Source organism: Oryzias latipes, chromosome 9, assembly GCF_002234675.1.
Source record: "Oryzias latipes chromosome 9, ASM223467v1".
Taxonomy (NCBI): domain Eukaryota; kingdom Metazoa; phylum Chordata; class Actinopteri; order Beloniformes; family Adrianichthyidae; genus Oryzias; species Oryzias latipes.
In genome coordinates, this window is record NC_019867.2 from 8,753,467 (window position 1) to 8,768,282 (window position 14,816).

The window sequence follows — 14,816 nt, forward strand, 5'->3', positions numbered from 1 at the left end:
ATCAACACAAGTCAGAGCACCACATAAACAAGTGAGATGTGTCCTAGTTCGGCGCATAGTAGGAGTGATAGAGTGTTTAGTGCTAGTCTAATGATTTAGCCACAGCAAGGCTCCTGACATTCTAATTAGGGAATTTGCTGCTCCAGTTTAGCAGTAATGGAGCGGGGCTCGTTATCACACAGACCAGGCCACATACCTGGCAAACTGTGACATCCAGTGGGGCCAGACTCTCAGCGCCCTGCATCCCTCCACTGCTCTCCACAGACTAAACAAATGAGCTTTGGATGTCCGCATGAAAGTCAGCCAAAGATGATGACTGACCACAATCTGACAACTGAAGACTGAGCACAAAGACATTTTCATTTTTTTGGATGGACACTTTTCATATCTGCTTATGCAGGTAAAGAACTTATTTGGAAACTTTTAAATACAAATATTTAGAGTAACTAATGGCATTGAATGTTTTATTTGTCTCAATACTTGGAAAAGTTCGTATTCACCAACTTGAAATGAAAATGGACAGCAAGAAATAGAAAATTATTTTAAGTTGTACTGACTAATTTGGGATGCGAAGACACATTAATACTATAGATCATGTTGGGTACAAATGGACATGTTCGTGTAAAAAAGTGGCATTTGTTACAGTTGTTAATTTGTGTTCGCTTAAGTGACTAGAATATATGTTTATTTCTGTTTACCTACCTCCTGCTAAGGCCATGATTTGGACCAGGGGTCACCATATCCAGGCCTCGAGGGCTGGTGTCATACATGTTTACCAACCAACCTGCCATTGAAAATCCTTACTGGGTAAACAAAACCTTGATCCAGGTAATCAGTAGCAAATAAGGCAGGGTTTCTGGAAAACCAGCGGGACACCAGCCCTTGAATTGTGGGCGGCTGTGGAGCAGCGGTAGGGCGGTCGTCCCATGATCGTAAGGTTGCAGGTTCGATTCCCACCTTGCACGCCCATGAGTCGAAGTGTCCTTGGGCAAGACACTGAACCCCACCTTGCCTCTGGTGGTAGGCGGGCGCCTGTGTTTGGCAGCGGAGCCACCACCAGTGTGTGAATGTGTGAGTGAATGTGTGTGTGACTGGGTGAATGGGTCTGTGACTGTAAAGCGCTTTGTCCTTGTAGGAAGAAAGGCGCTATACAAGTATACGCCATTTACCATTTACCATTTGAAGCCTGGATTTGAGGATCCCCGATTTGGACAAATGTTTGCTAAGCTGTTAAGCAGCCATTTTGAATAATTAACTAATTAACTGAAACCATTTTGATTAAATAGGGGGTTCTCGTAAATCTACGAGATAAAAACTAGTAAATTTACGACTTAAAGTCTCGTAATTTTACAGTTATGTCTTTCTTTTTCGTAAATTTATGATTTAAAATTCGTAATTTAAAAAAATATACTTTTTTTGTAAACTGGCCCTAAAACTCTGTCGTAAAAATAGAAGATGTCAGAAGAGTTTTTTTTTTACCAAGCAAAAAACTAAAAAGTATATATGACAAGTAAAATGTTGTTGGCAATAACTGTTTAAAAAAGTTATTTTAATGTAAATATTTTACCCCAGTCGCTTGAATTCCTTTTAATTAATAGCAAACCTGCAAAAGACATGTTTCTGTCACGTTTTTCCCTTCATTGTGTAACTAATTCTGTACAAAATTCCCCCTTATTGAATAAAAATGATTACATAATAACCAACATGCTTAAAAAAACAGTTTTAGTCCTCTCATGAAGACAAAATTGTGGTTTAAACTCCCACTAAGGGCAGATTGACATCACTTTTCCATTTAAATTTGCCACACTTTGAACTCCCCTCTCCTGTTAGAGAACTGCCACGATGTATTTACCAACTTTTATGAAAAAAATTGATTGAAAAAATGTACAAGCTGATTTTATCCTGAAGTAGGATTACTGATACTGTGCTGTTTTTCAACTCTGAAAAAGTCTTAAAGAAATCTGTCTTTGAAAGACTAAGAAGTTAATATTAAGTAAACTACCACTGCACATTAAATAAGTACTAATGAGTTTGCATTTGTCTTAGACACAAGAATTTATGAACATGAAAAGATAACAGGCTTGTGTGTTAATGTGGCACCGACAAACATTATCAGACTAAGTAAACAGGATGCAGGACCAAAATCCAAAATGAAGATGTTCTTTGCTGTGCTTTGTCTGCTTCTGTTCAGCACATGATAAGAGCATCCTTTATCTTTCTATCCAGCCTGTCCTGCTTTTATGCATAACCTCTACTTTTACACCAACATTTTTTATGAATTTTCCAGCCATCACTTCTTTCGTTCTTTTTCATCTATTGCCTCCTTTTCATGTTTCTTCAAGCTCTCCTTTCTCCCAATCCTCTTTAATTCACTCCTCCGCCATTATTCCAGTCTTTACAGTTCTGCATCTAACGGATTCCCTAACCACACAAAAAGCGATCCAATGCTCCCATTTATATGTGAGGAAATCTTGGGTGAGCAAGGGAACATAACAGTCTGACTCACTGGATCGGAGCGGGGACGCTAAATCAGCGCCGTTCGTCAGATGGGAGGGGGGACATGCACAGAAACGGCATGTGAGGTGTCCCAAAGCTCTGAAGCTTGTGAGAAATCATCCAACCAACTCAATTGAATCTGCAACCCCTCACAGCCGCCTACAAAGCCAATGTAGTGGCTCAGATGCCTGGAGGCAACTGCATGCAACCACAACTGTGATCTGCATGAGCTACAATCGCCTGAAGTAATGAAACTATTAAAATCAAGTTCTTCCCTGGGGAATTCATCAACTTTACTCAAAGTCTGTTATGTAACACTGTTTGAACGGACCGGTACGTTTGTTTTTTTTATTATCTTTTTTTTCTTGTCATAGAAACATTTTTTTAATTAAAATATGCACTTTAGTGAGCTACAAAGACACAAACTTGCCAATAAACACAGCTCTGTCCTGCTAAAAATCCATAATTTGCCCATGTGCTAATCAAACTATTCAAGTTGCATCACTCTTTATATGACTGTGATATTCAGAGTCCCACAGCTGATATGATTTGTATGCAGATGCAAAACGCCCTGAAGTTGGATGAAGGCAGGAGAAAACCGTCTTGTGCAAACCCAGTCAAAAAGACTACAAAACAAAGAAATATTTTATGAGCTCACCCAGCAAAGCTGACATGTTCTGGAAAATTCTGAGCAGCTCTGGGGTGACGGCTGGGCTGTTCTCCAAAGTCACCAACCTACACAATGAGAGGGAGGGAAGGAAGAAGAGCCGGCACAGGGGGAAAGGAAAAAGAAAGAGAAGAGGAAATGAGCACAAAGGAAATGATAAAAGAGAAAATGGAAAAGGTGGCCAAAAAAAAAAAAAAGGTTGCAGATTAGAGGTGGCACAAGAAAATAGGACGGAAACACAATGGATAAATTACAGGGGGACAAAAAGGAAAGCATATGAGAATCACAAAAGTGGGAAGCATCATGCATGTGGAAGGGGGTGTAAAGAAAAAAGAAAAGGAAACATTTTATAAAAGTCTGTTTTTATTTAATATTCTATATTAGTAAAATATATTGACTGAAACATATGCGAGTGAAAAATATGTCATAATCAAGTGAGCTAATAAAACCCTTCTTTATCCGCAAGGTGTTTTTATTTGGCTCCTTAATGTGCCAGTGACATAAGACGGCGTTTCAGTCAAATGATCAATAAAGCAGAAAGGACTCAAAGGGAAACAAGAGCCTCACAAAACAAAAAAAATGTAGCGGCAGCTATAGCCGGAGCATTCTCACGTAGGCGTGTTTGTGAGGGATTAAATGAGATCACTAAGTGCTTTATAAATGTTTCCCTGAGGGAGACTACCTTTCTGCAACTCAGATTTTTAGTTTGCTGCGTGTGAATACATACCAAAGCTCCAGTCCATCCTCCAGCAGATAGACATGAGGTGGTTGAGAAACATCAGTGCTCAGCTGAATGACAGGAAGAAGGAAGGGGTACAGGTTCTTACTCTCTGCCCCCAGGCCCTACAGGAACACAGAGAGGATGGAATGAAAGAAGGGGGGGGGAAAAAAGGCAACCTGACAACAAATATGGTCACTTTCAAAGCTTTGAACTTCAGTTCAAAGAAAGCTCGTCTTATGATTATCCAATTACATGTCAAATAAAGTATTGAAAACACATTAGTTATGAAATAGGAGCAGTTATTTATACACAGCATAATTTGATACGGTTCACGGTGGCTTTAATGTAGAACGGTTGCTTTTGTCATTTCAAACTAAAACAGCAAATTCATATTCCTACACAATGGGGTAGAAGAACGGAAAAAATATCACACAATTTGTTTTGCCCATTTAGAGTTGAACTCCAGTTGAAATAAGGATATTGGGATGAAAAGAAACTACGAAATATTTCTTTGGAAATGTTAAAATCAGAGAAATACTATGCTAATTTAGAAAAAAACTAAAATATTTTAAAGTTTGTTGTCTGGACTGTAGCACCGAAGGGCTTAAATATAGAGTGACATATGGTTCTGCCTTGCAAATGAAATGAACAGGATTTTATTTTTATGTATTTAAAACTTCCTTAGCATTCATTTCAAATTAAGTTTAAAAAAATATATTTTTCGTTTTATATTGAAACAATTGCACGATAAAACTCAAAGTAAGAATGAGTCTAAAAGGATCAAAAATACCCCACAGCATTAGGAACAAATCACACAGAAAATGCAATGTTTGTCTCCCTTTTTACTAATTATTCCAGTCAAAAATGCAAACCGTCGTTAATCTCAAATTGACTTTTACCTAATTCGAGTGGGCCCCAAAAGACGTATAGTTTTTTAGTATTTCCTATAAAATAAAATTACAATGTACTTTTTATTAAGGTAACTGCATATGTTTAACCCAAAATAGGATTGTGAAACAAAGACAGATAATCCATGTCCATGTCAAGCTTATTCCCCAGTGCCTCATTCATTTACCAGATGTGCTCATGTTCTACCCCCCCCGAAGGGAACTTGTCATTAAAACTGAGTATTTCATTTGCCGCTATGACATAATGCAGCCCCATCCACATAGGGGTCCAAACCTAATGACGACTGCAGTAGGCTGATTTGGGCCTTTAGGGGATAGTCTTCATCAATGACAAGTTTTTCACTTCATAAGCTTGCAGCTGATTGAGGGAAATCATTAAAAAGGGTATATTTTGCAACACCCCCCCCCCCCCCCCCCAGCCCAACATTGCATTGACGCACATGCATTTGCTCAGCTTTGTTCTTAATTACTTAAACCATCTTAAACCAGACAACTCAAGAAAAATAGAGTGAATCATTAAATTGAAATATAAACTCGGCTGTAACGGTTACTAACAAATCTCTTTTGTCGAACAAAAGATGCTGTTTGTGTTAGTCTGCCCCCTGTTCTCTTATTGGCGACGGCAATAACTAAACTCTACAGCAAGATGTTTCAGTGGTTTTTGTGTTTGTTTTCTTTTTTGGGTTGCCTCAGATTTGAACTGGTCACAGCAGATAGTCACCCTAACTTTGCAACAGATTCTTTTCTTTCCATCCATTTAGAGGGAGTTCTATGGAGGTAATTTTATGCCATTATTCCAAGAGCAACACTCACTTCTGTGAGTGTAAAACTAAAAAAATGTGTGCTCAAATAATTATTTTGCATTTGAAACAGAAAAATGTACTTCAAACTCAAAACTACGTCAACTCAGGACGCTACAGACAGGGACATGATGGTTGATGCCTGTGATTGGCTGGCTTTTGTGTCACATTTGTGATGCTCTGTTTCGAGGGCAGCACAGAGAGAGAATTTCTCTCGAGTGAAAATCGTTTTGGTTGCAGCTTTCTGTTTCAAGGGCAAAGTATTTAGTAAGTTTTACACTCAAAACAGTGAGTGTTGCACATGTGGAAAATTAGGGGGGCAACGGAACACAAAACTTATGGTTCTGATCATTTTTCGGATCAGAAAAATGTAAAAACAACAGGAAAGACAACAAAATAAAAAGCTACAATTATTATTTTTTTTAAAGCTTCACAACACAGATTTAATAAAGCACATATAAAGTACTTCACAACATATACACACAGACATACATGTATTGTAACATCAAAAGATTTGCCCTTTGAGGCCAATTTATTAAAATAAAACAGATATAAGATATACCTATAAAAACAAGGAGGCCCATATAAACAAACGTGCATCTTGATTTTTTTTTTAAAGTAAGAGAATCAGGGGATGTTGGAATTTACTACTTTCCATACTTTCACTGTGTCCCCTGCTGCTATCAAAGCCCCTCCCACTGGTTCCAGACGGAGCAACGGCTTTCTTCTGCCACATTGCAGGATTGCTGCTAGACCTCAGTGGGAGTCTCTGAATGATTTCATAGAGACGTGCATCGACGTTTTCCTACAGTTCTTCAAAATAAATAATACATACAAAATATATAATACATATGTGTACCGGGAAGAGATCTGCGGTACATGCGTGTGCCGAACCGTGGCTAGTGATCCATACAGATCACATTGCGCCCCTAGGGAAAACCATTTTGTGTAATCAGCTGGTCACTTGTAAAGGCTAGTAAATTATTAAATTGTGGCTGAGACTAAGTCTTGAAGTGATCTTTAAGGAATTGGCTTTAAACTATTTATCAAGCTTGGTTTGATGATTTTACCTTTTATGAAGCGCCTCTGTGGCGCACTGGCGTTTTATAAATAAACTGAACTGAATTTAGGGCATGGAGGGACTCTGTTCGATTAGACAGGGATTCCTGACAGATTTCACACCTCCATTTTTCTTGGTTTGCTGTCACATGTCACTCTTTACAAAAAAAGGGGACCAAACGCAAAGCCATGCTCGTCTGCCCACAAAATATTTCCTCAAGCTTTCACTTGTTTGGATCGTTTTTGGGTGAAGCTGCGGGTAACAGAAAATCTCAACGAACCACAAACATCACAATATTCAACTGGGATGTGGTCGAAAGACAGGAAAATGTAAAAGTGCTGGAAAAGCATGTCAAGTCATAGACTTAATATGATATCATCAAAACACCTTACCTGAACCAGGTGGATGAGTGTAGTGAGAATGGCGCATCGTAGCATGTTGTGTTCTTCAGATTGCTTCCAGAGCAAGGGCAAGTACTGAACCAGGCAGCCTACATATGGTCTGATCTGTGGCAGAAACGACAACATTAGAAAAGGCATTTGGCATAAATTCTAGCACAAGGCGAAAAGAAATGATTATTTTGAACATTACATGTTGTGTGGACAGAAAAGTTATTAATGAATTAAGGAAAATGGTCAAGACGAGGGCATCAACAAAATGCGAGACATAAATAAGGCACGGCAAGCTTCACCCTTGATGTGCACAAAAAACAACACTGCAGTAATTAAAGAGTAGTTTTAACTAATGCTGTTGAGTGACACAACATTTATAAGACTAAAAAAGCAAAGACAAATGTGTACAAAGGAGAGGGCAGAAATCTGGTTCAGAAAGGTCAGACAGCTGTAAGATTCTGTTGTGAACATCATTGTTCCAACGAACACTCTCCATGCCAAAATGCTCTGGAGACACAGAAACCGCTGGAAGGGTTGCACTGACCAACCTGCAGGTGTTGTAAACAACATTTGAATAATGCTTAGAAAACAGAAATGTTGCATCCTTAGTGCTAAACAAAAGAGAAGCAATCTGGCCTCTCTTCAAGTCAGGACCTGTGCTGGTATGGAGCCGCAATAATGTGCATCTTTGACTGCATAATCAGTGCTAAAAAATATTGGAAATATAGAAACACATTAAATATTAATATTCCAGACCTCATTTTGAAAAGAACAGTTATACCGCTACCATAAAGTATAGCTGCAAAACAAAGACATCTTTGGTTCTTATCTACTAAGCAGCTAAAAATGCCTCAGTATCCATAAAAAATAAAGCCAATGAAAACTAGTGATAAAAAATGGAAATCGGCAGAAAATTGTTATGGCTTGATTTTTATGTTATTTTGTGCTGCTTTTCGTTTATCACAATGATTTCAAGCTGTACAGCACTGGCAGCCTGATGTTTATTGGCGTGGGATAAAAGGGTCAGCGGTTCAAGTCTCTAAATTGTCCAAATCAAACCTCGGTGACATAAATGCCAAGCAGTACTTGTGCCACCCCTCATTAACCCCACTGTGGTGTCCCTTGAGAAAAACCCTTGACCCACTTGTTATACTTGAGCTGGAGTGTGAACAGGGTGTCTGTGTTAGACTTTGCTCTCAGTGAACTTTCTCTGAAAAATATAAGCTAGAACAATGAAATCTAAATGCTCAAAAAAAAAAAAGACTTAATGAACAAGTGGTCATCCAAAAGCTCCTACACTACCAATAACTATGCCACTGGCACCTTTGGCACCATTATGTACCCTTTAACCCTTTGAAGTGCCACTCCGATCATCTTCTAATCTACTTTACACGTGTACCCAATGGTCTTTTAACTGATGATAATGCTTTTTTTAGCCTTAATCAAAAAGTATGCATCATTTTCTAGGACATAGTTTCTGCAGAGCGACAGTAGTTCAGAAATTGGCCTCTCAGTTAAAGGCGGGACTGTTGGGACGGAGCAACCCCGTCCCCCCTACCCTTCTTCGTTGCCGAGAGCTCTCTGTTTAAGCGGAGCTGCGAGCTTATGGCCCGAGCAGCATATTTTCTACATCACAAATAAATCAGTTTTCAACTGCTCCTGATTGAAATTTGATTTGAAGTTTGAGCTCATTTGTCTGATATATGTCCATCATAAGAAAAATGCCACAAGAACATGTTAAAAACACCACATCCACAAACATTTTTATCAGAGGACATTTAACGGACATCTGCGCACATCGACGAATGACGAACGCAAGAAACACTCATGAATTACGTATATCAGGCATGTATCACGAAAGACAAACATTTCATTTGTGAAAAATGCGCAAAATGTACCTAGTGGCTGTGTGAGACGACCCTTAATGCCAATTCCCTTTGCTTTTTGAAGTCTAAGGTCAACTCTTCCAAACACATCCAACAGAGCTTGTGTCAGGCTTTTAGGTGCTAAATGACCACAGTGTGCCAACTGAAAGCATGAACAGTAATTTATTAAAGCCATAACACGGTTACTAAATCTTCCCCTCAAAGGTACATCATGACATGGTTAGTATGCTCTTCTCCAGCCTGTCTCCGTTAGAGGTCACCTCAGACGATCATGTTTCCATCTCCTCCTGCCCTCATATATCATCTTCAGTCATTCCATGTATGTCTGCTGTCACATCATCCCTTAATCTAGAATTTGCCCTTCCTTTCTGCCCGTTTGCCTGGCAGCTCAATCTCCGCCAACGATGTGAAACTGACATTTTTGCTCAGAACATGCTAAACCCACCTCTCCATCTTTAGTCTCAATATCAAATCAACTCCAACACTTTTTTTTCCATCTCAAGGTTTTTTTTGGACAACTAATATGATGTAAAGGGGGCATTTGCATCTGTTGACATAAAAGGTCTAGTTTTCCAAAAGGATTTGGAGCCTTTTTGTTGACTTCTACCAATGTTTTTTATTCTTGTTTTTACTCACTTCCACCTTTACCTACAGCAGACAAAAAGAAGAGTAAATATGAAGAGAACGTCTAGCTCAGAGGAGGGAAACAGAAAGAAAAGACCAGATGGATGTTTGAAAGATGGACAGCAGGGGGGGGGGGGGGGGGGGGGGGGGGGGGGGGGATGTCAAACTTAATACAAGTCAATTCATTCATTTCCACTTGAGATGCCAGGTTTTTTTCAGCGCCTTACACCTCGTTGGTTCAGAATCCCTGCTGGTAAAAATATTAACAGAAATTCTCCTTCTAGAAGTTTAGCCGGCACAAGCAACTGACTGTCAGCTCATCAGGATGAAAGACATTTCTAAAAGCCTTTTCTGTGACAAATTTACGTCAACGAGTCATTTAAATAAGAGTTCCTAAAATGGATCTGAAAAAACCCAGCAGGGTGGTTGAGGGGGAGGTCAATTTTTCTCAGGCCTGCCAGTTAAAAAGATTAAAATGTCTTAATGGGTGCCCAAGAAAAAAATGTATTCCATATGGCCACAAGAGCACTGCTGAGGAAAGACTGTGTGACTTCATGGTAAATGAGAACCGACATCAGAACAAACGGTGCCTGAAGCCTTGGGATTTACTCAGAATTTGGCTTAATTACACAGAAAATGTCACTGAGGAATCATTCATATCAAGCTAACAGTGTGATAAGATAGTTGCTTTACCTTTGTGCTCTGCAGGCAGCAAAAAATGATTATTTTCTTCATGCATAACAAAAATGTTTTGGGTGTTTGATGTAATATTTTTAATATTTTGACCAGCAATTCTTCATAACAACAGACTTTGTCTATTTCAAGAACTCCTTCAAAAACTCAATATCTGAAAGTGAATAATAAATGTACAGTATAGCATAGGGCAGTGTAGCTTTTTTTTCCCTTCTTTTTCTTACATGTGAGATCTCACCTGGATGTTTACTCTCTCGATGACGCAGGAAATGACGTGGAGCACCTGCATTTTAGTGTCACACTCTGTCACCTGCTGCAGCAAATGAAACAGGAGCCCGAAGATGGACTCCAGATACTAAAAAAAAAAAAAATACGAAATAGAAAAACACAAGGAAGGCATTGGTAAAGAAAAAAAGGACCACATGATCAACTCAAAAGCTTTATCCGTGTCTTTTTTTTTTTTACTCTCTTTGAAATTGGTACTCACTGGGAGAAACTGTTCTGTTCGGAACTCAAAGTCATCAACAGGTGAACAAAGGGTTAAGGATTGTATTGTTTTGTGAATGTAGAAACCATTCTCCTTCAGACACAATTTTCTTTCTTTGTTCTGGCTATGATGCAGTGAGTCCTGTAGAAAACTCAAATCAGAGTCTCATCTGAAAATGAGCAAATACTGGAAGGATATTAAGCTTGAGGGTTGTAGCAGTCTCAATCCGCACCTATGAAGGAGCAAAGAAAATAAATATAAAAAAAACAGTTTATGACGAAATCCAAAATAATGATTCCAGTCACATTAAAACAGTGCCAAAGATTTAAAGACAGTAAAAGACAAGTTCGTGGTTTAGGCTTCTAGGGTCTTAAAAAAATGTGGATGATAAAAAACTTAACAAAACATTGTAAGATCTGTACCCGGGAATGCAGACATGTCTCACTCAACACACGCAAGAACATAGCACTGTAAACCTTGATAATAAGGGATTTAATGACATGTATAATAAGGTTAAACTGAAGGAAAATGTGTGCTTTATACCATATTTTTCCAAGATTCAACATTTGGTTTATTGTCATTCCACACACAGTATTTGTAGAGAAATACACACAGGTGAGATGAGATGTTGTTTCTCACTAGCATGACAGTGCCAAGAAGCAAGCAATAATAACAATCAAAGAATATAAATAGCAATAAAATAAGATTAGTAAAAATAGAATAAAATAAAATAGAGACCAGCATTTAGATGGTCAAAAAAAGGCAAAAAGGCACACAAATTTACAACCCAATGCATGAAAAAGAATAACAGCTGTTAAGAAAGCTGAATTTAGATTTCCCTGATAGGTTTGCAAACTTGATAATGTCACTCAGCAATACAATTAATCAAAGTTATGACTGCTAAAGTCAGGTCTTTTGAACACTAGAGAATGGATTGCTACTGTTAATGTGCTTTGACACCCCATGTATTTTCTGAGGTTGCATCGAGTAACTTTCAAAATCCAAGGAAGATGAATAAATTTAACCTTCAGCCATTCTTTAGCCTTCAGTTTGTAAAAAGGAAGTCTTTTTTCCTCACTTGCAGTGATACTGTGATAAACCAGAAGAGGTTAGAAAAGCTGTGGTCTTTCACGTGAGATTTTCCCAGATGTCTCTCGAAAACACTACGCAAAGAAGATGTAAATCAACGCGAAAGCCAAATCTGGCCCAAAATTCATGCGTCAGTTACGTAATTTTAACCTGATGTGTGGGCCCTATGCGCAATATAAAAGTTACACATTGGTGGTACATGCGTAAAAAGTCTGTTAGAATAAATTTGCATGTATCTCACAAAATCACGTACAATTCCAAACATTTTACGTAATAATTGAGTATAAACTACAGAAAAAACTATCAAAAACTTTAGACAGCTTCAAACCAAATTCAGGTAAAGATGTGTTGGCCCAAATGGACATCTGCGCGCTTTGACGAATGATGAACACAACAGTTATGAACTATGCACATCACGCATGTGTCAAGACAGACCGAAATTTCCTCCATGGAAAATGATCAAAATGTATGCAGTGGCTGTGTGACTTGGGCTGAAGCAGGGCAAGCTTTTGTCTTTTTACATCGACATGTTTTGAACACATATCACCTTGATGCAACTGAACACACCACCATGCCTGATGTCTCCTAGGGTCATTGGTTGCTTGATGCTTTCACCAGCCACATGTCATCACTCTTTTTGCAACTGTCAGCAGGTCAGAGCAGCTGTGGTTTGCTTTCCCCCAGTCTTGATGAATTGATAATCTGCAGTAGGTGGACTCACCGGCTAATCTCAGGCCTCCCAACAACATTAATGGTATTTTTGAATAAATCTTCTGGGCTTTATAGCAGTAACGAGTTGAATATTTGGGAGTCTTTCTTCTACCCTACTGGATTTTCCCCTTTCAAACATTTAACAGTCAATGTGCCGCAAAAAATATTTTTCAATCATAAAAATGGATAGAAAAAATAAAATAAAAAACTACTAAACTAAATAAGTTTATGTTTATGCAAATACATAAACTGCTAAATGAAACATGCAGAAACTTAAAACAACATTTTAAAACATTAACAAATATTAAGGCTCAGTGAAAGAATATAGTGATGAAAGCCACGAGTTTACTGGCAACTCAAACCAATAATTTAAGATAATAGACTGCTAAATGAGGCAGTCCTCCTTATGCACATGCATGCATTATCCCTCAGCCAAAATATTTACTTTATGAGAACAGTCTTTCTCAAAATGTTCAGATTGAAATATAAGCAGGTTCAAACCGAATGCAGAAGTGATGAAGAGAACTGTCTATTAAATTGAGATTACTGGGGAAATAAGACATCATTCATGCCAGCAACTGACCAATTGAAGTAGTGGATTAAGACATTTCCCTGCCTCGGAAAAAAGTATTCGAAGATCATTTAAAATTTAAAGAAAAACACAACCACAGTCAGCTTTAGGAAATAAAAAAAAAAGAAGATTCAACACTGGAAAAACTGAATCGAGCTTTAAAAGCTAAAACGAACAGTAAAAACACAAAACTGACATGCTTGTTTAGCTCCTTGAACTTCATAGAACAAGGAACAATCCTAAGGTAAACATGTTCCTGTAAAATAAATAAATATAGGCTAAAATTGACAAAACATTAACAAAGAAAAATGTACTTTTCAGGAATTCTAATACAGCATTACTATTATTATTATTATTATTATTATTACCTATTTATTATGGCAAATTAAGATTTTGAAAAAAACAATAACAATAAAAAAATGTTATTTTTTTATATTTTACATGACATATGCTATATTCTTTTATTTTAATTGTTGAATTGCACTTCAATCCAAAAAAAAATAGTGTATTTAAAAAAAAAAAACGGTCACAAGTCTGTTTTTAGGACAAAGTTGGCAAAACTATTACAAATCATTTCTATCTTCTGGAAACACATTTCAAAAACTGTCAAAGTATGCTCACTCAACTGGGAAACATGGTAAGAAACTTATTTGAACAAGCACTGAAAAATACTGAAAGCAGGGTGACTCAAAATCCACAGCCTAACTCATGATATAAAGCTAAATCAGCAGCAACACTGTAAGGCTAAAGTGACACCCTGCTCTGAGAAGACATGAACAGTATCTCATCTGTCACAGGTCTTTTCTGTCAACACCAGTCTCCATTCAGTGTGTGCCAAGAGGGAGAAATGGAACCTAGGCAACAGAGACTTAACGCTCTGAAAATAACCAGGGGTATCTTAGCTATAAGCTGATAAACTGCATTGAAAATAGCTTGAGCTTTATTTATAATTTTAAAAAAGCTGCTTTACGGGAAGATGTTTTTTTCCGTCAAATTAAAAGACAAACTTCAGTTTAAAATAATTACAGTAACTAACAGTAACAACAATATTTTAGAGGGTGAACACCACCCTCTAAAGTAAAAAAAAAAAAACTCTGCAAAGGAATCACAGAGAATATGTCTTCCAAAGTGCCTTAAGCCTTCAGTGAAGATGAGAACAACTATGCAGAAGCCTTAACAAGAGGCCCTAAAGAGAAGAAAAACATGAAAAGGCAGTTTAAAACGAAAATAAATGCCTTGGATTCTAGCATGTATTATGTTATCTACAGTTCATTGTAGCCCACAAGCTTGGTCCCTTTTTTAGATGACCAGCACCAATTTAGTTTTAATACAAAAGAACCATTCTTTTTCTAATGTTCTTCACACCACAAAGGTGAAAATATTGACAGTACATAAGAACTGGACTAGAGTGATTGTGACGTCACCCATAGAAAACAGCTGACAACTGGTTCCATTGAAATGAAGTCAATTTAGTTGCCATGTTTTCACAATACAGACGTCACCGTGTTGGAAACAGACAACACCAGTAAGCAGTGATTGGTCCGACTTGATCTGAGTCAATATTGGGATGCTTGAAAACCAAAGTGACTGGAGCCAGGTTGGTTCATCAGAGAACCACTAGGCATTTTTTTTTCAAGCTTATGTTCACACACTTTAACTTCAGAAAGCAACTGTTTTATCCAGTGATTTGCCACAAAGACATTATCTCTGT

The 14,816-nt window shown here is 37.8% G+C and overlaps 1 protein-coding gene across 1 annotated transcript in view; it reads right to left on the reverse strand.

Annotated features, from left to right (window-relative positions):
* The window catches only part of ipo11 (importin 11), a 136,005-nt gene that overhangs the window by 56,372 nt on the left and 64,817 nt on the right, over positions 1-14,816 (reverse strand). The window contains exons 17-22 of the mRNA XM_023958341.1: positions 10,933-10,966; positions 10,735-10,775; positions 10,486-10,602; positions 7,045-7,158; positions 3,891-4,006; positions 3,155-3,231 (exon numbers count right to left, since the gene is read on the reverse strand). Coding sequence (XP_023814109.1) covers positions 3,155-3,231; positions 3,891-4,006; positions 7,045-7,158; positions 10,486-10,602; positions 10,735-10,775; positions 10,933-10,966 — 499 coding nt within the window. The remainder of the gene's footprint in view (positions 1-3,154; positions 3,232-3,890; positions 4,007-7,044; positions 7,159-10,485; positions 10,603-10,734; positions 10,776-10,932; positions 10,967-14,816) is intronic.